Source organism: Grampus griseus (assembly GCF_964374135.1).
Source record: "Grampus griseus genome assembly, chromosome: 10".
Classification (NCBI taxonomy): domain Eukaryota; kingdom Metazoa; phylum Chordata; class Mammalia; order Artiodactyla; family Delphinidae; genus Grampus; species Grampus griseus.
In genome coordinates this window covers 25,291,749-25,319,369 of record NC_139004.1, presented here as the reverse complement: position 1 = coordinate 25,319,369, position 27,621 = coordinate 25,291,749, and the positions used below count along the sequence as shown (strand labels likewise).

The 27,621-nt window shown below is 40.9% G+C and overlaps 1 protein-coding gene across 2 annotated transcripts in view; it reads right to left on the bottom strand.

Moving 5' to 3' along the window:
- The window catches only part of PKHD1 (PKHD1 ciliary IPT domain containing fibrocystin/polyductin), a gene marked incomplete at both ends in the record, with an annotated part of 425,783 nt that overhangs the window by 172,781 nt on the left and 225,381 nt on the right, over positions 1-27,621 (bottom strand). For both annotated transcript variants that reach the window (XM_082663569.1, XM_082663570.1), the window contains 2 exons: positions 12,658-12,786; positions 19,342-19,407. In XM_082663569.1, coding sequence (XP_082519695.1) covers positions 12,658-12,786; positions 19,342-19,407 — 195 coding nt within the window. The remainder of the gene's footprint in view (positions 1-12,657; positions 12,787-19,341; positions 19,408-27,621) is intronic.

Below are 27,621 nucleotides of genomic sequence, written 5' to 3'. Positions count from 1 at the left end.
AGATTACATTTCCCAGTCTCCTTTCCCATTAGTTATGGCCATTCGGGCAAGTTTTGGCCAATAAGATGTAAGAAGTGGTGTCAAGTGTGACTTAGAGGTGGAATCCTTCCTAATTCCTGCTGCCTAGAATGTGGTTGCAATGGCTAGAGCTCCAGCCGACATCTTGGACCACAGAGTAACTTTGGGAATGGAAACAGCACATAATGGAGCAAATAGAGTCCAAGTTCCTGACACCACAGAACAGACATAAGAGAGATAGAAATTTCTCTTTTTCAGGTCTTTGTTACTCACAGAAGACCTAATCTTACCTAATACAACTGATGCCTAACCTCATGGAGTGGTAGCAAATGTTAAGTGTGAGAGTACGTTGTACTCAGAGTGTTTCCCTAAAATCTTGGCGTCATGAGCTGCTCTGTGAATAAAAGGGTTACCTGGTTAAACATCCTGGAGAAACAGCACATACTATATCCCCCTGGAAATTACACAATCCATATTATCATATAAAGGGCTTTGAAAAGAACAGAAGCAAAGAAATTATTTTTCTGTTTAGTCCCAAATTTCCCAAACTCATTTGACATCGTTATCTTTCTTACATGGGATGCTTATAAAGAGCTAATTTCATAGGAAACAATTTGAGAAATTCTGGGTAAACTTACCGTTAGTAATAGGTAACATCTACATGACTGTTTTAGCCTTACAGTATGGTTTACCTAATTAGATTCATGTCATTACAGTCCAGGTCCTCAGGTATATGCTTTCATAACTCTCTGTATGTTTTCTACAGTAATTCTTTTTATTTATTTATTTATTTTTGGCTGCATTGGATCTTCATTGCTGCGCGGTCTTTCTCTAGTTGTGGTGAGCAGGGGCTACTCTTCATTACGGTGCACAGACTTCTCATTGCAGTAGCTTCTCTTGTTGACAGCATGGGCTCCAGGCATGAGGGTTTCAGTAGTTGTGGCTCATGGGCTTAGTTGCTCCACAGCATGTGGGATCTTCCCAGACCAGGGCTGGAACCCGTGTCCCCTGCATTGGCAGGTGGATTCTTAACCACTGCACCACCAGGGAAGTCTCTCTACAGCAATTCTTAATTTTATTAGTTTATAATGCTCACTTTGAAGAGGAGTTTTAACCACTTTCACTCCCTGGATAGTGTGAAGGCCAAGGACTCCTCAGGGCCCATGTAGATCCTAATGAACTGAATGTAGGAATCCGCCTTCTAAGGGAGCATTCCTGAATACACATAAGAAATTCTGAGAAACACTGACATAAGGGTAAAATAAGAGATTTTTAATGCGTTTTCAAGTAAGGGGGAAAAAGACAGAGTTACCAGCAAGACCCCATTACTGGGCTCAACTGGTCTGGATGTCCAAGACAGATAACTTACATGGCTGGAAACTGATGTTGGCTACCAGCTAGAGTTCATCTGGGCTGCCAAGCAGTGTGAAAAACACAGGGCCTCCATAGGATTTGGGGTTCCCATAGCCTGAGGGCTGCATCCCAAAAGGGAGCATCCCAAGAGCAAGAAAGACATCCAGGCAAAATGGTCTTCTTATGCAAGTGTTCTTGTGACCTAAGCCTGAAAGTCCCAGAACATCACTTCTACTATATTCTATTGGTCAAGCAAGTCAGGAAGGCAGACTCACATTCAAAAGAAAGGGAGTGAGCCCCCACTTCTCCAGGGGAGGAATAGCACACACTTACAGGGAGAGAAGGAATTTATGGCAGCATTTTTCAAAGAATATCTACAACAACAACAACATGGACGTTACGATAATAATTAGAACCAGAACTAGATACCGTTATTTAATGTGCTAATAAAGAAGCATATATATTAGTATACCACAAATTTGGTTTTTAGTATTTTGATAGCTAGATCAATACAACTGGCTTCTTTTATCATCCTATTTTATTTTATGCATTAAAAATATTATTCTGAGAATGGATCTAGGCTTCACTAGACTGCCAAAGGGACCTAGGGCACACGAGAAGTTCAGAGCCCCTGGGTTGTGTGAAAGGGTGGTGACCCCCAAGGATCAACAGTGAACCACTGTGTTAGCCCCGCCCCTGCTGGCCGGGCTGTACCTCTCATGGGCAAACTTCTTATCTTTAAAGCTCTACATATGAAGAGACTCCAAAAGCTCCCTCAAGAAAGTATAATCAATTCAAGAAATGCCAACTGTACCTAAACCAATAATTGGGAAATCATGAATTATTTAATTCAACATTCTGAGAATATCTGCATGGAAAACAAACCATAAAGTAAAGTGAAAAAGAAGTAATTCAATTAGAGCAAGTGAAAAAAGCCCTGCTCTAGATTAAGGGCCCCATGGGCAGCTGTTCCTTACTTGGCTCAAACTTCCCTGGCCCCAACCAGGAGGGTAAAATACATATGCAGTCACTCAGGTCCCCTTCTCTTGTAAGAAATGCCTGTGTCTCCTCAAAGAATATTAATTCCATGAGACAAATTTCTTAGGGGAACAACATGAGGTAAAATATAGGTTTCTGCATTAACGTCAAGGAAAAGTTTCATTAATTCTCAGCAAATCTGTTGCAGTGCAGATCACAGACTATGAGGTCGGTAAGAGCTTGAAAGGTGATTTCTTAGTAGGGTGACCAACTCGTGCTGGTGTGCCTTGAACTTTCCAGGTTTTATCACTAAAAGTCATGTGTCCCAGGAAACTCCTCAGTTCTGTATAAATCAGAGTAGTTGGTCACTCTATTTACTAATGACTTTAAAGAGATTAGCTCCTAAGGTCAACATCCCAAAATAAATATCAAAATCTCTGGATGCTGCTTTCAGTATTCTGAATTTGAAAGGACTTCACCAATGTACTCTGATGGACTACTACTGGCTGTTTAAAATATGACCTTCAAGGCTTCCCTGGTGGCGCAGTGGTTGAGAGTCCGCCTTCCAATGCAGGGGACACGGGTTTGTGCCCCAGTCCGGGAAGATCCCACATGCCGCAGGGCGGCTGGGCCCGTGAGCCATGGCCGCTGAGCCTGCGCGTCCAGAGCCTGTGCTCTGCAACAGGAGAGGCCACAACAGTGAGAGGCCCACGTACCGCAAAGAAAAAAAAAAAAAAGACCTTCAATATGACCTTCTGACCTCCAGAATTGAACTCATTGTAACAATTATATACAATCTTCTACATTTTTATAAAAAATGTATTTATTGTGTTGATTTATATTTTTGTAATATTGTACCCCTTTAGGAAATGACAATGATATCTTAGAGAAGATAGCCTAAGTCTATTCTATTCTCCCAAACTGACTGAGCTATACAAATTGACCAGTTCTGTTGGACTAAGCCTATTATATGACCTATTTATTTAGAACATTTGGCAGTACTCTAGAAAGAGAGTGGCTAGGGACAACCGGGCCACCACCCTAGAAGTGCTGCGGTCTCACCAGGGAGTAATTGTTTTAAATTTTTTTAAATTTTCTTTCTTTTAACTTTCTCCCTTGTGGAGGAAAGGGAACCCTCATACACAGTTGGTGGGAAAGTAAATTGGTGAAGCCGCTGTGAAAAATAGTATGGAGGTTTCTCAAAAAACTAAAAATGGAACTACCATATGACCCAGCGATTCCACTCCTGGATATATATCCAAAAACAAAAAACAAAACCACTAATTTGAAAAGATACATGCACCCCAATGTTCATAGCAGCATTATTTACAATTACCAAGATACGGAGCAACCTAAGTGTCCATCAGCAGATGAATGGATAAAGATGTGGCATACACACACACACACACACACACACACACACACACACACAACGGAATACTATTCAGCCATAAAAAAGAATGAAATTTTGCCATTTGCGGCAACATAGATGGACCTGGAGAACATTATGCTAAGTGAAATAAGTCAAAGGAAGATAAATACTATATGATATCACTTATATGTGGAATCTAAAAAATACAACAAACTAGTGAATACAATTTAAAAAAAAAGAAGCAGACTCATAGGTATAGAGAACAAACTAATGGTTACCAGTGGGGAGAGGGAAGAGGGGAGGGGTAATGTAGGGGTAGGGGAGTAAAAGATTCAAACTATTATGTACAAAAAAAGCTACAAGGATATATTTTATAACACAGGGAACATAGCCAAATATTTTATAATAACTATAAATGGAATATAACCTTAAAATAATATGGAGATCCTTAAGGCATTGATCTCTACCAGGGTTTTTATAGAGATCCAATACAGATGTGTTAAACAATAAGCCAAGACAAGCATTAGATTCTGCATTTGATTTGTAGGAGCCTGCAGAGAGTATACAGTTTTCTCTCAGGCAGTTTCTAAACTACCACCCTCCTGGTCCTCCATGGAATGTTTACTATGAACCACCTCCACCACCTCGGTATCACTCTTTTCTTGCCTTCTGTTGTCTGACTTCTCCTCCTGGTTTCATGATTGCTCCTTCTCTGGGTTCTCTTCCTGTCATTTAAATTAGAATTTCCTCCAAGATGTTGTCGCCTACCCCCTCCTTGCATCTCTCTATTGGCTCCCATGCTGGCTCTAACCCTAGTTCAATCTCCAAGGCTTCCTTAGTCAACTCTTCGAGGATTACCAAATCTAAATCCAGATTCCCAACTGGCTTCCTTCCCAAACTCCTGAGTCATCTTTTCAGCCTCATTCTCCTTTACCCTTCACAGTTAATAAAATGCCAGGTCCTGCCAATTCTCCTTTCTTATCAAGTTTATGACACATACTTGTATTTTTCCATAGCAACCACCAATGCATTTATTGCTACTAGGAATCTTATAGTTTGTACTGTGATGGTCCTAAGGAAAATAACACATAACTCCTTTAAAAATTAGTTTTAAACTGCACATGGAGAAAGAAGTTGTTATAGTAGCAAAGGAATCACACCTAAGTCAATGGAAGAAACGCACCAGAGGTGTTTTACAGGTATACCTGTTAGGTTCCTCTCAGGCTAGAACCCAAAGTTCCCAGAAGGGTCACACTTCTGGGAGACTGGAGTTAGGAGTTTGTAAAGTTATAAAAGTAGTGGTTCTCTAGGTGCAGGAAGTGCCAAAAATAAATCCTAGGTCTCCTACACACTTCACACTCCAATATCCCCCCACCCAAATTATGATCCGCAAGCCCTGGGGAAGTATGTGCCCTCCTAAAAAATTGCTATGATCCTAATACTAATGGACTATGACAATGAGTGTGTTTCCCAGGTGAGTAAGGACAGAAAAGAGTTTGAAAATCCGCTCAATTAGACTAAAACTCCAATTAGTTCCAGCAAGTTAGCAAGCCATAAAGAGTGTCAGGGTCTACATGTCTTGGGCCCCAAGAGAAGATGCTAAGTAAGTTCTAATTAGCCCAGAAACAAGCCCCATGACTGAGTCAAGCAGAGATTGACAAACTGAGATTAGAGAAAGGATATCAACTTATTTTAATATTTTTTTATTGTGTTCCTTTTGTCACTTGCAGGAAATGAAAATCTCTGCTGTGATTTTAATTGAAATTTACTTTTTATGGGGAAAACATACACAGTTGTAAAAATACTTTAAAAAAAAATTCAACTGCTGGTTGTCTACCCCTGGCAAGGACATCCTATCACAGGTCTTGCTTGGTAGTTATGGCATTACTGCTATTCATTTGTAAAAACCCGTTTGAATCACAGTCATTGCAACTAAAAGGAACTCCCTAGCCTCCAGTGTGTCTCTCAAATGTAAACCTATTTTAGGGACACAAATCATCTAAAATATAACAAATAAAGCAAGGGTGTTTCTTCTTATAAATTTTAGAAGGCAATTTGCAACACTTGGGTTGAAAACAAGGAGACTGAAATCCCACTCTTATCCTTGATACAAAATGTCATATATGTTTGGGCAATGATAATAATGTGTTTCATAGGATTCTACAATTTAGAAAACACTTGCATTATCTTAGCTCATTTGAGTTGAGTGTCACTAAGTTCCCTACCAGCTCAACAATTCTATGTATCCATATTTTACATATATATAGGTGTTTACTTAATACAATTAAATTCATGGAAAAACACCACAAACACAACAAATAAATTGTTCGACAATCATTCATTTCATCAAAGGAGTCCATATTGCAAAGGATTTTGCACTTAGATTGCCTTAAATAGTAAGCTTCTATGGTACATTCTTAAATATTGGATATATAAAAAGTCAGTTTAAGTTAAACATTTCAGAACTGTTTGGGGAGGCCTGTGGAAATACTTGCTCCAGGGAGCTTGGGATCCTGATGTTTCCTTCCCGTGGGAAGGACATGGCCTCAACACCCTTTACCATGAAGCAAGGTTTCCGGAGGTCTGTGCTCACCTCTAAGAAACTGCCTATTAGAAGGAGATTTATACAGTATCTAAAGGTCCTTTGATCTCTGTTTTCAGATTTTCTTTTTATTTGTTGATTTTTATTTGCTAATAATGCTGGTTAAAATTTCTGTGTCGAGTACCTCTTGAAATCATATTTGTTTGTTCTTCCCTTATATAATCGTAAAGAATAGCTTTCCCGGGCTTCTCTGGTGGCGCGGTGGTTGAGAGTCCACCTGCCGATGCAGGGGACACGAGTTCGTGCCCCGGCCCGGGAAGATCCCACATGCCGCGGAGCAGCTGGGCCCGTGAGCCATGGCCACTGTGCCTGCGCGTCCGGAGCCTGTGCTCCACAACGGGAGAGGCCACAACAGTGAGAGGCCCGCGTACCGAAAAAAAAAAAAAAAAAAAGAATAGCTTTCCCATTCATGTTCTAAATAAGGTAAAAGAATAATTGTTGACGGTTATCCTTGCAAACTTTTCATTTCTGCCCTGAAGGAAACAAAATGCTCAACGTATTCATGCTCCACTTCTCCCCTCACCCCAAAGCACTCCTCTCCCCCCCAAGAAGAAGCTTCTGGTCACCACATAGAGATTTGGACACAGGCTGCGGCCCAAACACTGTCATCCATTGCCCATCTCAGGGTGAGAAATCCCAGATCAGGACCCCAATTTTGTTCAAGGGTTGAAGAATCCCACTTTCAGGCAGTGAAGAGGCAATACCATAACACCTGGCATGGTAGGTAGTAGAGAATAAAGAAACTAAAATCCTTTGACCAGTCTGTTTCCTGGTGTGCTTCAATTTCTGACTCATGTAAGCCAACAGAATCTAAATAATGTCTGCCCAGAGAGGGAAGACAGCACAAATTGACCAGACCCTAAAACTCTCAAACCTTTTGAATTAAGTCAGGTACATCTGCTCTTAATTACATACATGCACACACACTACACAATAAACGCATACACAGTGGTAGATTAAAGACAGCTGCAAGTTCTTTGCTCTTCTTCCCAATGAAAGTAGAGCCTAATTCTCCTCCTTTGTATCCGGGTTGGCTTTAGTGCCCTGCTTGACCAAGAGAATGTGATGGTCATGATATTCTGAGTCTGCTAAGGCTGGCTCGGAAGGTATGCAACTTTCACCCAGGTCTCTTGGACTGCTCACTCTTGGGGAACTCTGCTTTAGGATGTTCCTTCTTGGATTCCAGCTGCCACACTGTTAGAAAGCCCAAGAAGCCCCAGAGAGAAACCCATGTGGAGAGGAACCGAGGCCTCTTAGCTGACTGCCCTGACTGAACTCCCAGCCAATAACCAGTGTCAACCATCAGCTGCATGAGTGAAGTCTCTTGGACCACCCAACCACGCTGGGCCTTTAGATGAGCCCAGCCACCATCGACGGCAATGCATGAAAGACCCCAGCAAGAATACCCCAGCCTAGCCCTTCCTCACAAAACTGTGAACAAAATAAAACGTATGTTTTAAGCTATGAAGTTTCTAGGTGGTTTGTTAAATATTGATAGATTTCCAGAATACACACATTCCCGCAGTCACCATACTAATGCCATGCATCCTACAAAGGACCCCAGTAACTCAAGTTTAAATTAACTTCCCCTTCCCACTTGCTAGTAATCCAGAATAAATGGGGGTGATGGCTTGTGTGACTTTCTGTCCCATCCAAATGGGACAAGACCAGAATTTTGAAACTATTCAAGAGACAACACTGATATTTATGGTATTTGGTTTCTAACTGATTTTGCAGAGCCAAATCTCTGTGTTACCTGTATCTTATCCTATATCAGTTATAATCTCGGGTAAGAAAAAAGTATATTAAGCTTGTAATGCTCTACTCTCAACATTTTGTAGAAATTCCTCCCCCAGAAAAATTATTTCCTGATTTATGGTCATCTTAACTCATATCTCCAACCTCAACGTCTTGCAATTTAACAAGGAAATACGTTAAACATTGTTGACTTTGAACATCCCAGGACTTTGATGAGCCTCACTGCCATTTAAAGTACCCGAGTACTGAAAATCAGAACAAACAGAAGAACTATTATGAAAAAAACCCCAGTACTTATCCATTCATCTCTTCAAATAAGGACAGTTCAAAGTAATATGGGAAAATGGAACACAGTGAATTCTACCACACATACATGCAAAAATAAAACCATGCTGGAGGCTATATGATATCATATCTGTACCCTTCAAAACAGAATCCTGCCACTTGGAATTATAACATATTTTCCTTTCATTAAAGCTGCTCTGCGTGAAAAGGGTGTCATCCTGTCATGGCTGAAACTCCTTCAGAGAAAGAACTGGAAGCATCAAATCCTCGCAGGTCAGTTCAGGACAAAACCTGGAGCACAAGTTAGCAGGATCATTTGTGAGGGTTTGCGATTTGCATGATTTATTAGATAGAACTTGTTCCCACTCTGTAAGATGTCTTGAATGCATTTAGACCAATTCTCCCAGTACTTAGGAGGCAAAGACAATCAGATATACTTGTTTGTGTGAAGCAAAGTTATCATAAACTAAACTACAAAAGCAAATTCTCCATGATGACTTCAGCTCACTCCATATAATACCACCAAGAAGAATTTGCAGCTTTCAAAATCCAATGTCTATAAAGACAGAATGCCTCAAAGGAAAATGGTACCATACTTAAAATAGTGATATCTTTTATTAGTACAGTAAAGTCCTATTTTTATGGAATAGGATGGGTCTGAGGTCATTCCATAAAATTGATTTCCCAGAAAATGGAAATAGGCAATTTACCCTAAGAATTTTATTGAAAAATTATGCTTGTCTATTTGAATAATGATGGGAATGTCCTACACATTTCCTTTATTAATGAATTAAAATACACAAAACATCATAAAATTATATTAGAGGTTCAAAAGTATCACTTAAATCTTCTTTACCAGTCACTTTCATTTTGTAACATCAGCAGTTCCATTAAAATCGTATTATGTAAAAATGGGTTTTTACTGTAATAATAGTTATTACCTATTTAGCTCCCAAGGTTGGTGTGAAAATTAAATAATAAGCCATTGGAAAGCAAATACAAAGTGCTGCTAATACCAGAGGCCAAGAGGGGCAGGCAGATGGGAAAACGAAGGAAAAGAGCACCTGACACATTAAAAATCACAGCGTTCATCTATAATTCCATTATTGCCAACACTCCACGCAGCAGTCATGTGTGCTGATGTTATCTCATTTAATCCCCTCAACATGATGATATATTAATTTTAACCCTCACGTTATAGATGAAGTTCGGAAACGTTTAAAACGTGTCTAACGCCACACAGTTGGTAAATGTCAGAATCCAAATGTGAACACAGCTTTGCCCTCGTCAACAGCCCATCCTGTATCTCCTAAAACATTGCTCCCTCCCCAGTACACCCTTGTGTCTCGTAACTGACCTTCAGTTTCTTATCCCATCTATCAAGGTCCCCTTCAAATGCCTCTTCCTCCCTGAAGTCATCTCTCTTCATCTTGCCTGGGACAAGTGTTTGATTCTAAACACTTCTGGTGTTTATTACAGCTATTTGTTGTATTATTAAGTATTAGTATGTGTTTTATCAACCCAGCTAAGTTACTAGCTGTTTGAGATCACAGCTGTATCCCATTTGCCTCTGGAGCACCAGATCAGAGCACCTGGTGTGGTGACTGTTCAGTTATTGTTGGTTAAATTGAATTGGAAAGGAATGTTAACTTGAATTAAAACTATATTCGCTACCAGATGCAAAGCAGATACTTCTACCAACGGTTCATGGCATCAGATACCTCTTTGGGAAGTTTCTCCAGTTTCTCCACATGTATGTACCTAATGAGAATGTAGCAAGATTGAATTCCTCATGTAGAGTATCTGACATATGCTAGGTATTCAATAAATTTTTTTTAAATTCCAAGTGAAGGGAACAATGGGAACAGGAAGTAGAGACGTATAAATTCAGTATAATATGGAGTCTGATTTGAGTGAATCAGAGCAAGTAGGAATGGTGAGTTTTTAAAAATATATATGTGGTAAAGAGTTAGGGCTCTGGAATCAAACTGTCTGCTTTCCTGGGCAGCCTTTTTACTTATTAGCTGGGAGAAACTTGGGCAAGTTACTTAACCTCTCTATGTCCCAAATTCCTCAGCTATAGAAAGGAAGATAACAACAGGATCCAAATCAAAGTAGTTGTGAGGAATGATCGAGAAGATCCATGTGGAACACTTAGCACAGTGCATGGCAGACACCCAGCACGCAAATTATAGTTGCTGTTACCATCATCGTCATCATCAGGAACATCTTAATTCTTAGGACTCTGTTCAAAGGAAAAGGCATTACTTTCCACAGACCTGTAAAATCTGAGAGCTGTACTGGGTCGATCCTGTGAAATCCAAAGATTCAGTTCTGGTGTGAAATGATGGATGCAGCATGGAGAACATGCGCTTCATTCGAGCAGTACTCGGTGTCTCTTTTGTGCCAGACTTGGGTGAACAAACTGACTTCTTTCAGAGGAGGCAGGAAGTAAAAGAAACCAGAACAGCCAGAAAGGTCAAGAAGGTAAAACCACAAGTAGAAAGACGAGATGAATTCAATCCCAAGGTCCATCAGAGGTCAAAATATCAGGGTTTGCCAAAAAAATCAAAACAGAAGAGTAAAGCCAGTACAGCGCCTACAAAAGACCCCCAAACTAGGGCTTCCCTGGTGGCGCGGTGGTTGAGAGTCCGCCTGCCGATGCAGGGAACACGGGTTCGTGCCCCAGTCCGGGAAGATCCCACATGCCACGGAGCGGCTGGGCCTGTGAGCCATGGCCGCTGAGCTTGCGCATCCGGAGCCTGTGCTCCGCAATGGGAGAGGTCACAACAGTGAGAGGCCCGCGTACCGCACAAAAAAAAAAAAAAGAAAGACCCCAAACTAAACAGAACAGATTAAAACATTGGCAACTATAAGATAATTTTCTGGAATTAGGGCTTCTTTGAGGAGAGAGGCAGCAAGAAGTAAGGGCTTCATTTATTATATATTACAAATCTGTTTTCATTCCCTTATTTTTCCAACTGAAAACTAAATAATGAACAATAATTGCAGATTTAAAAAATCTTAACTTCTCTGATCTTTACAATAATACTGAAGGACCAAGTGGGAGATACTTCAGACATCCAGTATCTGTGCCCGCCCATCCCCCTGCCGCCTTTTTCCAGAGCACTGATCTGTGCTCTTTAAGAGCAGCTTCACGGAGAACTCGGGTCCATCTTACAAGCTGACCATGAACAAAGGAATGAAGGATGATGGAGAATGCCAGGGGCCCCAGCAACCAGGACACACAGTAGATACAGTCAATGCAGTGCCAAGCAAGATAGCTAAGATTGCTCCTCGCTCAGTATAAAGGTCCCAAGGATACAAAAAGCTTGGCAACCTTCAAAAGCTTCTCTTGCTTCCCGCATGCAGTGGGGGAAACAGTTTGCTCAGTGGGAAAAACCATAGCCCAGGGCCAATCCACTGGCTACATTCATCAAAAAGAAGGCTGAGGCAGAACAGATTTTTCCCTTCCGTATAGGAATGACTCATGAGCTTGTTTATTCAAAAAGTTCCATCCTCCATGGAGAGAGGTGGATGATAGCGGGGTGGGATGATAATAATAGTTTAAGTTTGTACCGGTCAGCCCGCTCCCTCTGTCCTCACCTCTCTGTGCAGTTCCATGTGCACCCCACCAATGCCCAGAAGGTGGTCAGTACGTTTTAACCTTTCTGCCTTCATTTCCCATCGTAAATAAAGCAAACAACACCACCACTCTTTTCATTTACGTTAGTACTTTTAGAAAGGAAATGTACTTGACTGGTTAAGAATAAGGACTTGGAGTCAGATCGTCTGGTTCAAAATCCTGGTTGTGCTGAATTGCAAACTGTGTGGCCCTTGGCAAGTAACTTAACAGGCTTGGACCTCTGTTTCTCTGTCAGTAAAAATGGGAATGATAATATTACCTGTATTGCAGAGCTATTGTGAGGATTAAACTAGTTAATATATGGAGAATGATTCCCAAATATTGTTAGTTGTCAACAAATGTTTGATATTAGCATTATTATTATTTCACAGATGACCAAATATTCTTTTTCCAGTACTGATCTTCTTTTATTCAGTATTACTTTAAGAAGTTCAAATTAAACCATAAATGGAAATAGGTCCTAAGAAATATATCTGTTGTATGAAAAACATTTTCTTCTCGGGCTAGGGAAATTTTCCAGTAGTTTCAAGAATTCTCTCCTAAGAATTGTGTTGTTCAATATATTTAAATGACAGATAACCCCCAATTAGATTGGCCCAGTTCAGTCTGTCTGTGATTATTTACCCCATAGATTGTTTCACTCACTGGGTAAAATCAGGACGTCATCCCCAGGGCCTGGAATGGTACCGCTGTGTCCTCCCCAGCCCTTCTCCATGCCTTCCCATGCTTCGGGGAGGGACCATTTTAAAACTGACTCAGGTGCAGAGGAAGAAGCTAGAAAACAAAAGGAAGATAGCAAGGGTAACTATGAAAATCTGATTCACTATGGTAACTTACAAATTCTATCCTTTATATTAGGATCCTGGTGACATTTTCACTTCCCAAAGAAGCTGCCTTTAGATATTTTATAATGTTCCATAAAAACATTTATCAGGCATAAAGCAGGTAATTATTCAATCCTTAGAAGATTACCTCCCCTTCTAGGGAAAATATATTCTACTTTTGTTATTAAACTTTTGTGTTTTGCCTTTACTATAAATACTACAACATATGTTTATCACGAAACATTTGGAAAATGCAAATATAGAAAGAAAAAGAAAAATAATAATTGTCTACTATCTCACCACCTAGAGATAACCGCCATTAACCTTTTATTTGTATTTCCTTCCAGAATTTCTCAGCATTTTTACATAATTTAGATCCTATAACATGCAATTTTACATTCAGTTCTTATTTTACTTGGCAGTTTTTCACATGCATTTTGTAATGTCATTAAAACTCCTTGTAAACATGATTTTAATGGTTACATAATATTCTATCACATGAAAAGCCCACAATTTATTTAATCCCTAATGTTTGGCATTTAGGCTTTGTCCACTCTCTTTTCAAATTATAGAGAATGCAGTGTTAAATATCTCTGTGAAAATCTGCCAGTAATCATGATTTCTTCTTAAAATAGAATCTTAGCAATGGAATAACTAAGTCAAAGGATATGATTTTCTCACAACCCTTAATGTGTATTAAAGGCAGGGCAATCATCTGAACACCTCTCACTGCAATAATTTACATATAGTTCATAAGTTACAACTGGTTTTTATTGATTCTGCCACTGATGATCAAGTGGCATTTTATTTTCAACCATCCCACTGGCCTCTTCAAGAAACTGTAGCAGAAATCTAATAATTTCCAGTGGGGACCATACCACGCCAATGTGAAATGTACCCACACATTCTTTTCTGGAACATGATCCCTGGTACAGAGTCAGAAGGGCAGAGAGATTGTCTCAAAAGACGAGGATGAAAAGATTCACAGATGACCAAACTCTCTTCTTCCAGTACAGATCTTCTTTTATTCAGCATTCACTTAAGAAGTTCAAGTTAAACCATAAATGACATTAGGTTCTTTTAGGGGAAATATATTTGTTCTATGAAAAATATTTTCTTTTCCACCTAGGGAGATTTCCTAGGAGATTCAAGAACTCACATGATGAGGGAGGGAATCTCATCTATTACTTGCTAATTTCACAAGCATAAATAATGAGTGCCCTCTCCATCAGAACAGTCCTAAAAAACAGTGATGCAAAAAGAAATAAAATGTCATGCTTGCTCCCAAGGAGCAACTGGCATTGTGTAAGTATGTAAGTAAATACTGGAGGGATAGAACACTAAAGGGAGTACCTGACCAAGGGAGGGAGGGAGACCTTTCCGGGGGAGGCTTCCTGGAGAGAAGCATCTGAGATCTGAGCTGCACTGTAAAGGCTTGGGACCTACCCAGGTGAAGTGGGTGAGGGTGTGTGGTGAGAGTCTGCACTCCAGAGGGGTGAGCACGCGCGGTGGCAAGAAATGAGAGATCACACGGAAGAACTATAAGCAGTTTGGTGTTGCTGAGTCACAGAGCTGGAAAGAGGCAAGTGGTAGGGCTAGAGGAATAACCAGAGGTCAGAGTGGGAAGGGTGACAAAGATGGAGGAGCCAAGGGTAAGCCCTGGGTTTCCAGCAGGTGTGGTGTCAGATGGAGATGCCCATTAAGACAGACATCGACGAATTCAGTTTGGGCCATTTAGAGTTTGGGGTGTCTTTGAAGCCTCCAGGTGGAGATACACAGCAAGCAGGGGATGGCTGTGAATCTGAGGATGGGAAAGAGCTCTAAGTCCGAGAGATAGATTTTGGCATTATCACCCCAGAGGCCATATTTGAAAATCTGAGGATGGTTGTGAGAGCTCCATGGGACTCCAGTGTGGAAAGACAAAATGCCTAAGGTCAGAACCACGGGGAACACCTGACTATTATGCCTACCTGAACCCAACTCTCCAGTGGTCGTGGTCTAATTAGGGCCCTGGGATAACTTAGAAGTACATGGATTGTGGTCAAGTAGAAATCCTAGGGATAGGGAGGGTGAGAGGGAGGGAGACACAAGAGGGAAGAGATATGGGAACATATGTATATGTATAACTGATTCACTTTGTTATAAAGCAGAAACTAACACACCATTGTAAAGCAATTATACTCCAATAAAGATGTTAAAAAAAAATGAAATCCTAGACAATTTAATTAACACAAAATATACCCCACACCATGGAAGCCAGGCAATGTTTTGCAACAAACTCTACTCAGAAAGAGGCTTTAGAAATATTTTATACTTACTCAATATCCTGTAATAAACCATAGTGTGAAAGAATGTGAAAAAGAATATATATATGAATATAAAAAGTATATATATATATATATATGTATGTATGTATAACTGAATCACTTTGCTGTACACCAGAAACTAACACAACATGGTAAATAAACTATAATTCAATGAAAATAAAATAAAAAATATAAATTTTTGGGCTTCCCTGGTGGCGCAGTGGTTGAGAGTCCGCCTGCCGATGCAGGGGACACGGGTTCGAGCCCCGGTCCGGGAAGATCCCACATGCCGTGAAGCAGCTGGGCCCGTGAGCCATGGCCGCTGAGCCTGCACGTCTGGAGCCTGTGCTCCGCAACGGGAGAGGCCACAACAGTGAGAGGCCCGCGTACCGCAAAAATAAATAAATAAATATTTTATAAAAACCAATAATGCCTTTCTAAGTTTCCTCCCAGTTTTGTCTCCTTTTCAATACTATACCCTAAACACCCAGGTGGGGATAGGGTGGGAGTATTTGTTGAGGTGGCCACTAACACCATAAAGTCCAGAAAAAGATGTTCTTACTTCCAGTGATATTTCAAACAGGCAATGACCAGTTTCTTTAAAACCCTACTCCAAGCTCCAAAAACCCTTAATTGCTTCAATTTTGTATCACAGATGTTGGAAACAAACATCCTTCAAGTCTGTCATCTTCACTCTCATTTATGGGAATGTTTAAACTGTCTTTAATTGAACAAACTAAATCTTAAGGTAGCTATTCTAAGCAATGTTATGATGAATGAATTTGATCATTCTATACCATCCTGCCTTAAAATAAGAACCCTTAATGGACAAGGACATGTTTAGTCTCCTGCAGAATTATGAGATGTCTATACAGTTAAAATCAAGCTTCTAGATGACTATTTTTAATATAGAAAGAAGAGGGGAGGAAAAGAAGCCTAAAGAGTTAAAGCTATTGGAGGCATCCATGGAGGACCAGAAGAGAGGAATGTCTTGGAAAACTAAGAAATAGAGAATGTACAGAGAGTAGAAGTGATCTTGTTAATAGCAAATTTCCAATAAGAGAGGGAATAAGAAGTGGCTATTGAATGTGACAACTAGAGCATAGTGATCAAGATGAAGAGGGTCCCAGTGGAGTGATGGAGGTGGCAACCACTTGGATTACAGTAGATTGAGGAATGCACTGGAAGTAAGGAAGGGAAGACGCTGGGTCTGATCCTGCAAAAAGCTCATTAAGGAATGAAGAGCCTTAAGATTTGAGACCCTCAGCCTTTGATCTGTCTTCCCAATCGTTAAATACGCTAGACTTATCTTGAAACTGGAGTCCATGAATTTTGATCAGGACCAACCTTTGTGATGAGCCCTCACCTTGCTTTCCTCTCAAATTTGTCAGTCAACAACAGCCACCATTTGAGATGGTCTCCAACTTGGTACGTGAGCCAAGTATTCCTTCTCCACCTCAATCCTTCATCTACCCCAGCATTCTATGGCTCCACATCAAGAGGAGGCTAGTACTCTGAGAAGTTTGCAGGAGTGATATAAACTACAGGAGGATTTAGGGTCCACGAATTTTGTTTTGATTTGATTTTTTTAATTGAGAGGTGACATAGAGTCATTTGCTGATAAAACAAAGTTCAGAAGATGTTAGAAGGGATGGGATGAGTTTAAACAGGAGAAAGGCTGACAGATCCAGAGACCAGAGAAAAGGAAAGAAACTTGATCTGTGGGGAAAGGGATGGCAAATTTACAAAGACAGTATCTGATCATCTGAATATTTTTATATGACTGTCAACAATATTTGCAACTAGCCCCCACTGAAAAGACAACATGGTTGAGGTAAAGGCTCTTCAGAAATATTGTGTTCCCCCAGTGTGGGTTGCTTCACCCTCCTGCTCTCTCCCATCTTTTATAACGCATCATGGACACCAAGAGGAAATCAATGGAGCCACAGTGTTGGAGGAGCATGAAAAACCTGCATTGGGGTCTTCAGAAACCTGGGTACCACCTTCACCCAAATTAGCATACATCCTTACCCCAAACCCACTAAGCACCCATACAACAACTTTCATCAGCACCACCTCCTCTGCTTCTTCCCAGCATTGGCCCACGTATACCCTAATTTCTGCTGCCTCTGGAGTATCCTGTCTACCAGGTCCCCATAATGACCAGCACAATCCTGTACACAGAATAAACCCTCAACTAACTGAGTGAGCTAAAAGGCCCTATAGCAGAACACCTCAACCCAAAATGTTTTTTCTGCATTACATATTCATTGTATCTCTGAATCGGTCAACATATAGATGGAACTCCATTATTTATTCAATATCAAAGAATTTTTGATATTGCAAAAATTGTACTATTTTTCATAGAGCTCTCCATTAAACAAAAGACATGCCATATTTAAATTTTGACATTATCACTTATACCCCACACGATAGAAATCAAGCAATGTCTTAGAACCATATTAATAATAAATATTTGAATATAATGAATGGTAATGTACTAGTTCTGTAACTCCCTGGGTCTTAGGAGTTTTCTGTCCCAACCTGTATAAGATAGGAAAATTGGCTATATATATATAATTAATTTTAATCTAACTCATAAGTTAATATATGCCAAAAAGGTAATTTGAATACCTTAGGGTTTACATGGTATAACAGAAAGAACACTGGACTGAGTTGGAAACCTGAGTTCTCATCCAGGCTCAACCACTGATTACTGATGTGACTAAGTAAACTATTTAATGATTAGGCTTCCATGCCCTCATTTGTAAAATGAGGCAATTGGATAGGACAGCTTGTGAGGTTCCTTCCCTTATTAAAATTCTACAACTCTATGAAGCCTCAGCTTTCTATTTATTCAGCATGTTGTAATTGACAGGCCAAGTGAAGCACCTCCCAGTTAAAACTGACCCCTGCTGAAAAGCCCTGGATTCCAGCCACCCACAGTGTCCTTCCAAAGAGTCCTTAATACGGAAATCTTCGCACTAAGTGCTGAGAGGCACGTCATGCTGACGAAAGCTGCCCAACCCAGGAATGGCCACCCACAGATGGTCCAGTATCCTCTGAGGGGGCCTGACATGAGAGCTCCCCCAACAGGTAGGTTCTCTACAAAATAGGGGCTGACCCAACCGAACGTATCTCTTCTCGGGGGAATTTGAACACAGGACATCCAGAGAGGAGAGAGTTGTAAGACACTATTCTTTGGTAACAGTTATTTTAAAGGAAACATATTCCTTGATTATTTAGTCATTTGATGGACATTCCCCGGTGACCATAAGACCCCATGAAGTCAAAGACCATTCTATCTTGTTCACTGTTGTCACCTCCCACATCTCACATGAGAGGCATTCAACAAAGCATTTTGAGTCACCTAAAGGAAAAAAGTGATAAAGAACTAGGGACAGAAAGAGCAAAGGCTATGGCAGCTCAGAAACAGATATAAAAACAAAGAATCCCTTTCTTCTCGGTCCAATAAGCATGAAAAGGTCATCGTCGGTACTTCTAGTTTACATACAGTTTTAGTCCCATACCGTAACCTCATTTATTTATTAATTTAAATGGAGAAATTAGATCATTTTCTGATTAGCCGGGGCTCTTCTCTGACATAACACAAAAATGCCACTGGAAATCAAAGGAAAACTCAGCCTTTGAAAAGATTTATCCCGGCTGCAAATGTATAGTTAAACAGACTCCGGGTAAACAAAAACAAACAATGAAATACATTAGAAGGCGCTTATGAGTCATTTAGTCTCTGAGAGTTTAGCTTTTATGAGTTAGAAAGATTTCACAGAACCATCTGACTTATGGGGAGGATTTGTTTACCCTGATTTCCTGAAATTACTGGGAACAATTACAGTTTTAAGATACCCTGAATTTTTCTTTCCATTTGGTGGGGGCCTAATGGCTCATCTGCAGATCTGGAGTCCTGTGTGCACATATGGTCCATAATTCATGAAATGTGCTTATTTACATGTTGTAATTCTTACTTTCCTATGTTTTGAAATGCACCAATTCTTATATCTTTCTTTGACATGCAGACGTATATTTTAGCTGTAGGGGTGACACAATAAGGAGTTGTCAGACATAAAAGCATTAGGGCTCATACTTGCCCTACAAACAGTATGATGGGAGGAATTTATAAAACGACTGGAGGACATTCTGCTGTACCAGGCAATTCTATTTGATGAGTTAATACTCACCTGAAATAGTTGGCGCCACACCTTCCCTCACCTGGAGAATTACTTGAACTTGGCCTTCACCTGAAACTGAACACAAAAAACCGTAACTTGGATGTGATACAAAGATTATCTTAATACGAAAGACATTCACGTTTGAGAACGATGGCTTTGTGCTAAATTCTCCCCAACCTAACTAAATTTTCAAAATAAAAAAATGAAGTCCTTGTTAATTAGTCTAACAATTGATTTCCAATACTTGATTTTGATTGTTTTTATTTGATTAAATTTAATTGCAGTGAGCTTTCCAAAAGAATTGGCACATAAATAATTAGGGAAAAAATTGTTTCACCATATGTTCTTTGGAGGCCAGTGTTGGTGAGCAGGACACCCCTCATATCCTATTCCCCCTCCATCAGTTTGAAGGCTCCGCTTTTAGAATTCATGTATTTTTCACCAGTAGAGTTCAGATCACCCATGAAATGTATTTGCTTTACCTTTATCCAAACAAATTGTCCTTTTAATGAAGCCTTTTCCCCACCCCGCTTTCTCCTCCCATCTTCCAAACCAACTGAGCACATTTAAAAGGCCTGGGGTTCATTAATTTTAAGCGTTCAATAAATTAGTGGAAATAATCAAAAGGCCTGATTCTTTCTGATAATGACAATTTGATGTCAGTATAAACCAGTAGATTAAGCTGGGAACATATGCTCCTTTGCCAAGAGAGGCTGCTGTAATTAAATAGTGAATTCATCTACAAGGTGCTCGCACGCCTGATTAATTAGTAATCAGGTGCGCGAACTCCACTCTTCAGTAACACCTTGTCTCTTAGTGGTTAATTACCTTTCTGCCTTATTCGATGCCATGGAGGCCAGCACCTCCCACCACTGAAGGACCCAATGATGCTGAAGGTTGCCGCCTTGGGGCCTTGGTCCCACCCATGCTCTCCTTTTGCCTCTCCCCGGAGCCCTAAACCCTTTCCTCTATCACAGAATGGAGTAGACCGAGGATCACTTCTTTCTAATCACAAAGCATAAGCGTCAGAATATTACAAAGAAAATAATCCCCCAAAACACCCATGATGAGACCTCTCTGATTCTATTCTTATCTTGTTCATTATTCTCACTTAAAAATTTTCTGTAATAACCTATAATGGAGTATCATCTGCAGAAATACAGAATCACTATGCTGTATACCCGAAACTAACATAATATTGTAAATCAACTATATTTCCATTTAAAATTTATTCCCATTATAAAATGCCTGAGTCTGTGGCTTTCTCCTTCCACTGTACACACTTTTTGACCAGGTAGAATGGCCAACATGTTCTTTATGTGCTCTACTTTATCATCACTTCCAAAGCTTTACCTATATTGTTTCTTTATACTATTGCAAATTTCACCCACTTTTCTAACTTAAATAATAAAAGTAATTAATAATAAAGCCACCAGCTTAACATCTCTTTTTTTCTATAATGTCTAACTCATCCACTTCTGCTCACACTGAACTATGCATTTTCTAAAGTTTAAAAGCATTTCTAAAACCACACAGTGATACTTATCCCAAGCTCTCTTTCAATTGAGCAAATACCACCGTGCATCAACTGTGGTGAATTTAGGATTGTCTCAGTCCTTAGCTCTGTCTTTAAATCTTTGAGGGAGGGACTTTTCTCCTGTACCTTAAGACACTAGACATTGTTGGACATGTAGATACTTAATTTTCATGGACCAATCAGAAACCCTAAATTTATACTGCTCTACTCTGTATGCCAGAACTTAACTGGCAATTTTGACAAATTAAACAAATGGAGGCAGGAATTAACCCTTTTAAAGGAGGCAAAAGACAAAATGGTAAAAAAGATAGGTTCATCAGAAAGAAAAGAGAAAGGGAATATGGCAAAATGACATCTAAAAACATGTAAAAGTCTGTAACAATAGAATACCCTTGTACAAGAGAAAGGAATAAAATATTGTAATGGAATCAAATTCTAGGAAAGGTAAAATTTTTTAAAATTCCAAGAATCATTTGGAAAGGGAAGTCAGTTCATTTAAAGATGTTATAAAAATCATCCTTGTACTCACTGATATAGAAAACAAACTTATGGTTACCGAAGGTGGGGAGGAGGGATAAACTAGGAGTTTGGGATTAGCAGATACACACTACTATATATAAAATAGATAAACAACAAGGACCTACTGTACAGCACAGGGAACTATATTCAATGTCTTGTAATAAACCATAATAGAAAAGAATATGAAAAAGAATAACAAAACGTTGTAAATCAACTAGACTGAAACATCGTTTTTCCCACTATATAGAGGAGGGAATTTGAAGTAGAGGGAAAATAATCAATGTATCCAGAATCCCCTGGGTGAAAAGGATACCGCCAGCCAGTACGGTATCAGGAACTGTAGTTATGATGATTACATAGTCTTCATAGGCAGCAGTGATGATTACCCGGAAAACTGAAAAGGCGAGCCCTGGACATACCTGACCCCCAGTACAGGCTGTCTCACTTTTCTTCATCCATTAAAGCCCTTACCCAGGCCCTGTTCCTGGTAAACCAAGGCTCCCTGGAGCAGCGAGCACCTCGGCACCAGTGGCTTCTGATCTGGGTGGACTCTGACTTTGTTCAGCCTCTACATGTACACAAATGGCTCCCACCTCCAGAACAACCTCTTCCCCAAAGCAGACACTGAAACTAAAACATGCTTTGAAAAGCTATTGTTCACTTTATTAAAGCAGGTGTGTGAATATCATTCAATCTGAGAAGAGAAGCAGTTTCAGTATCACAGGAAATGGAGCAAGGTCACCAAAAGCAGGAAAGATTAGAAAAGCCTGATTTCCTATACCACAGGCCCCCTGCAGGCTGGTTCTGAGCGTGGGAGCAGAGGGCTCTTTCTTCCCAAACACCGCTTCTAGGCGGAGAGAGACCGCAGAGACGGAGCGGGAAGTGCGTGGGTGAAATCCAACAGCCTGGATTTGAATCTTGGGTCTTCCAGGTCCTAGATGTGGGTACCGGACAAGTTCTGAACCTCACTCACTTCCTCTGAAAATGGGAATCATTGTACTGTCTTACATCATAGGGTGACTGGGAAGAAAAGATGGAAAATCCAGGTAACGTGCTTAGCATAGCATTTGGCTCAAATGAACAATACGTGTGAGTCATCATCAATACCGTTAGTACGACAGGCTCGTTATTCTAGGAGCCAGTTAACAAAACCCAAAAAATATGCCTTCACTCTTTTGACAGCTGCACCTAATCACAATAAGCCCTAGTATTAAGTTGTAAGCAACTTAACCAGATCCGCTGAAGTTTGCTAAGTGCTTTGACTCTATAAAAGCGTAAATGCAGTGTCACTTCCAATTTGGAGAAATACCAAGAGGGATAAAAATCATTTGAGAATAAAGGTATTGACTCAGGAAGAGTTTAAGAGCCTAACACAAGCTGTGACATTGTACATATGCTTTCTCAGTGCTTACGATTTCTGATTTTGTATTTGTCATATGAGAATGGTTAATCTCCTTTGTTTATCAATGGAGCCTCACTGCCGTTGATCCTTCCAAGATTGTAAGAATATCTGGTTGGTCCTCAAAAAGAAAAGAAGCTTTTGGGTCAATTATAGCCAAATTATTCTGATGAGTGCTACATGATCTAAGCTTGCCATAAACACAGACATCTAGGAGAAAGAGAGAAACGTGTAAGAAAATGGCTCCCGGTGAGAGAAAAGAGAGTTACTCATGTAGATCTGATTCTCATGCCTGCCAGAGTGATGTGTTGGCAAATTTTGTCCTCACGAGGGCCCCAGGGAAGAGAAAAATTAATTGATTCTCTCCCAGGGCAGGTCCCATTTTCTCTTGGAATTTTGGAGGGAGAGAGGACCTGCTTACCTAAAAAGAAAAACCAGCTGGTATCCTAGCAATAGATCCCTTGCCTGTTTTCTTCTTCACTCTATCCCCTGGCGCACTTTGCCATTGAGGACTGTACATGTATTAGGACCTCTTGCTCAGCTCACATTTATCTAGCATGAGTCAGCTACTAACTACACGTGGAGAGAACGGGAAACAGCAACTGCTTCTGTGTCTGTGAGTTCCTTCCAGTCTCACCTGACTCGTGCCTGCTCTCCCTCTCTTTCGGCCCTGGACCCAGTTCCAGTGCCATCTTCATGGGCCAGCTCTTGGGTTGGTCCTCTCTGCATTTTCATCTTCACCTGCCCTGTCCCCGACCTCCACCTCTTCTCACACTCCTGCACCCTCCTGCTCTGTTTCTCCCTCCCTGTTCAGTTCTTGCTCCCCAGAAATGAGCCTCATTCACTCAGCCACAGAGAAGGCTTTCTTGTCAACTGGTCCCTGGGCAGCTAAAGCTTGATTTGCAGGACCACTCTCGTCTGATTCCAGCCTCTTGGAGAGAGCCACTGAGTGACCTTGACCTCACCCAGGATCTTTTCAAGACCTTCACAGAAATATGATATGAAAATCCTTCCAACACTTGTGAGTCTTCTATTATTCCCAATAACATTCATTCATAAAAAGGTGTAATTTTTTTAAAAGAACTTGATCAAGATGCTGAGAGATACATCTGCATTAACCAGTCCTGAGAGTTAGCTCAATTAAACCTTCTTAATTAACTCAGAGAACAATAACAACTGTTATTCTGACTCAGAGCAAGGTTTGCCATGCTTGCACAGGGCGTATGTGATTCCTGGGCCCTGCACAGATCTACAGAACCAGAACTTCCGGGGGCGGGGGAACTGGGAGCAAGCATACCAGCTGTTTGCCCATGAGGCACACTTAGAAAGCACTTCTTGAAGGAATTTTACAAACTTTTCCATACTCTACTCTTAAAAATGTGGTTTTTACTCACAGGTAAAAACCTGTGAGTAAAAGTTTCTCTTAGCAAGTGGCAGGTATTCTTAGCAAGTGAGGAAAGGAACCCAGGTTAAAAAAGAGAGAGAGAGAGAGAGAGAGATACTTATATTCACAATTCTTACTTTTCATCAATTATACCAAAAATTTGAAAACCAAAGTATACTCCCAAAATATAAAATGTAATGTGATAATTTTAGTAGTATAAAAGTTTTATTTTAATAGTTATGAATGTTAATGTGTTTTAGAGAAAGCAAGTAGGTCATTAAACCCATGATTTTATGGATAATATTGCTTAAAAAAAAGACAGGTTTTAAAAATAAGGCAGTGTGGGAGTTGATTTAAGAAAAAAATCAAGTAATAGCACAGGAGGCATAAGGATGTGACAAAGTGTGAAGGCGGTACTCAAATATGTAAAGTTCAAGAAGCACAGAGGAGTTAACAAGTACAGCTTTTTCCTACAAACAGGAGAAAGAAGAACTGGTTTACAAGGGTGGGTAGGTACATAAGCTTAGATTAAAACAAGACAAAACAAAACACTAGTATACTAGAAAAAACACTGACATAGAGTCAGAAAAGCCAAGTCAGGATACTGGTTATACCATCCATGACCTGTGTGAACGGAGGCCAGCCACCAGCATCGCTGAGAATTAGCTCCTTAATCTTGAGTGATTCCTTGAAAAAGTATCTGATTCTGATTCCTGAGTTTTCCTTCCTTCCTTCTTTCTTTCCTTTTCTCCATTTCTTCCTTCCTTCTCCTCTTGGAGAAGTTGCTTGTAATTGAGAGGCAAAATCCCTTTTCACATCCGCAGCTCCTGTTCCGTTCTCTATATTTTTGCCATAAAGGTTTGTCATGCATTTCCCTGAAGTCAGCTCTCTATATTACCGGTACCAATCCTTGGGGATCTTTGGGGAATGAGTTTTCTATAAGAATGTAAATTAATTTATTAACTAGAATGCTATAGATTGCCTTAGAGGGCCTCGGCATGGGAATGGCTGCAGATTTTCAAAGGATTATGATTCTGCTCTGCTCATAAAATCCTCCCAAAGAGCTCTGGGGAGCCAGCTGAGTCCTCTCTCATTAGAACCTAACAAGATTCCTTCTCAAGGAGTTGCATGGGGTCTCCTAGACCAGCTGAAGAACAGAAGGGTCTAGGCAGCAGCCTGCTCCGTCCCAGTGCCTTAGCGCTTTGAGAAAAGAGAAACCTGGGCCGGATCCCTGCTCGCCTCACTGCCAGCTTAGGAAAACGTGTCTTATTTTCAGGATCTCCCAAGTTAACAGCATCTTTTCTGAGCCTTCTGGGTGATGTGACTTGAGTTGTTTTTTGAGACAATGAAGTCCATCTGTCTTTCTATCCACAGCCCACTTGCCCTCATAGACAACAGCCCCGGCTTCTTGCCAAACAGCCTGCCTTTATCCTGGTGAGGGGGACATTTGGAAACAAGCACTGACCAGCCTGGCTAGACGTGTCTTTTTTTTTTCAGTCTGATCAGAAGAAGGTGGTACACGAGAGCCTCCAAGCCTAGCAGGCGGACTTTCTCAGCTGCCGCCTCACACAATATCCCAGCTTGGCTGCATCTCTGCTGTGTGAACTTGGGCGGGGGGGCGAGTGTGAATGGCTCAGCATCTGATAGGAATTTATCACCCACCGGCTGCTGGTTGGGCAGGGGATAAAGCAAGGGGAAGGGGGCTGTGAGTGTTTAATGCACACTGCCACAACCCAACAGTTTTCCCTAAAGAGCCTCTTCCCAATATAAAAGGACAGGGTCAAAAGTAAGTTGACCCCGGACAGAATGTACAATTATTAGAAGAGAACTGTGCAGGAACAGCTGCTGGGACCCCACCGGTTCCGCATCAGGCTTCCAAGAGTCAGAATATGAATAATCAACTCAAGGGTGTTTTCTCCACCCCTCCTCACCCCCACCATCTCCCCCAGCCTTGTCCTCCTGTTTTGGGCAAGTCCTATTGCGTTTCTACAGGAAGAAGCATAGCCCTCCCTAGCAGCTGCAATAATTGTGTCCCTATTGTGATGAAGACCTCCTCCTGGCCACCCCCCTACAAGTGGCCATTGTCAGCGTGGAGTCAGTGATTACACGCTCCGCCTGATGCTTTGGGGGACCCAGCTGCCTAAGTGCTGACACACGAGTGTGCGGAAGGCCGGGGAGGGGGCCGGTGGAGGTGGAGGCAAGAGGTGGGGGGAGCCCACGGCTGTGAGATGGGACTCTGACATACCAGACCTTTTGCATAAGTCAAGCCCAGAACAAATGAGGCTTTATCAGGCCCCAGTGATGAGGGGGTCTCATCTCCCTTTGAAGTGGAGCAGAGCATGGGGCCTAGCAGCTTTTCCTCCTTTGGACCAAGCAAACATCTTGCTTTTGATACGCTGCATGCTCATTATCTCTGCCCCATTTAATGATTTTTGATTGAAGGGTGGCGGCTGGGACGCCGAGAAGATCGTTAGAGAGGCTCCATCCAGCCAAGCCCGCAAGAAAGGCTTTCCTTGTGCCCGGGCGTAAATTCGGAATTTCTTAACAGTATGCGCTTGTTCTTAGAGGCAGATAAGGGCAGAGCGTGAAATTCTTAATTAAGCAATAAATAGAGAGTGGGGTGTCAGCAGATGTAGCCGGTAGCCATGGCAACGGGAATCACATGGGCAAGAGAGCTGAGACTAGATGTAGGCCTCAGGCCTGGGCCTGACTGACAGCTGAAGAATTCTACAAAGCTTGTAAACCAGATTAATTAGCTGACTAATTATTTCATAGCGTGAATGTAACTAAAAAATAAAAATAGTTCACCACAAACTAAAACATCCCTGGGAAAAAAAAAACAGGGACAGAGGCAGTGGGAAACTGGCTGTATAAGTCAGAGACAGGAGTGCTAGTGAATCCAATCACAGAGACTGAAAAATGGGCTCTCTGGATTTGACTCCAAGTTTGACAATATGAAGGAACACTTGTTTTACAGTCAGACCCGTTCGCAAGCATGGTGTAGAAGTTGCAGTTCACCACTGCCGTTCATGATACCTCATCACACCAAATATTGCCCCTCCGGGATCCTACCACATAGAACCAATCTCCTTAAGAAAGATTCTTAAATGAGCAAGGTTATCTTATTCTGTGGGTAACAATTGCTTAAGTGATATTAAGTTTCAATCAGGGGGCCCATATGTCATATACGCCATGTTATCATGAATCTGTTATCTTACAAAAGCTAGTCAAGGAAAGTAGAATGAGACTCTTTCAGACAAGTTATGACAGGTATATGGAATTCAAGGCACCTGAGATTGACCACCTTCCAGGAAAAAAGAAACATTCTAGAGAAATAATCTACTGAGAAAATGTGTAATAAAATAACACGGCATGCTAATCACACTTGAAGATGTTTGGGTGTTTTGTACCACAATTCCAAGAGATAAGTAAGTATTCTTAACCTCGCTG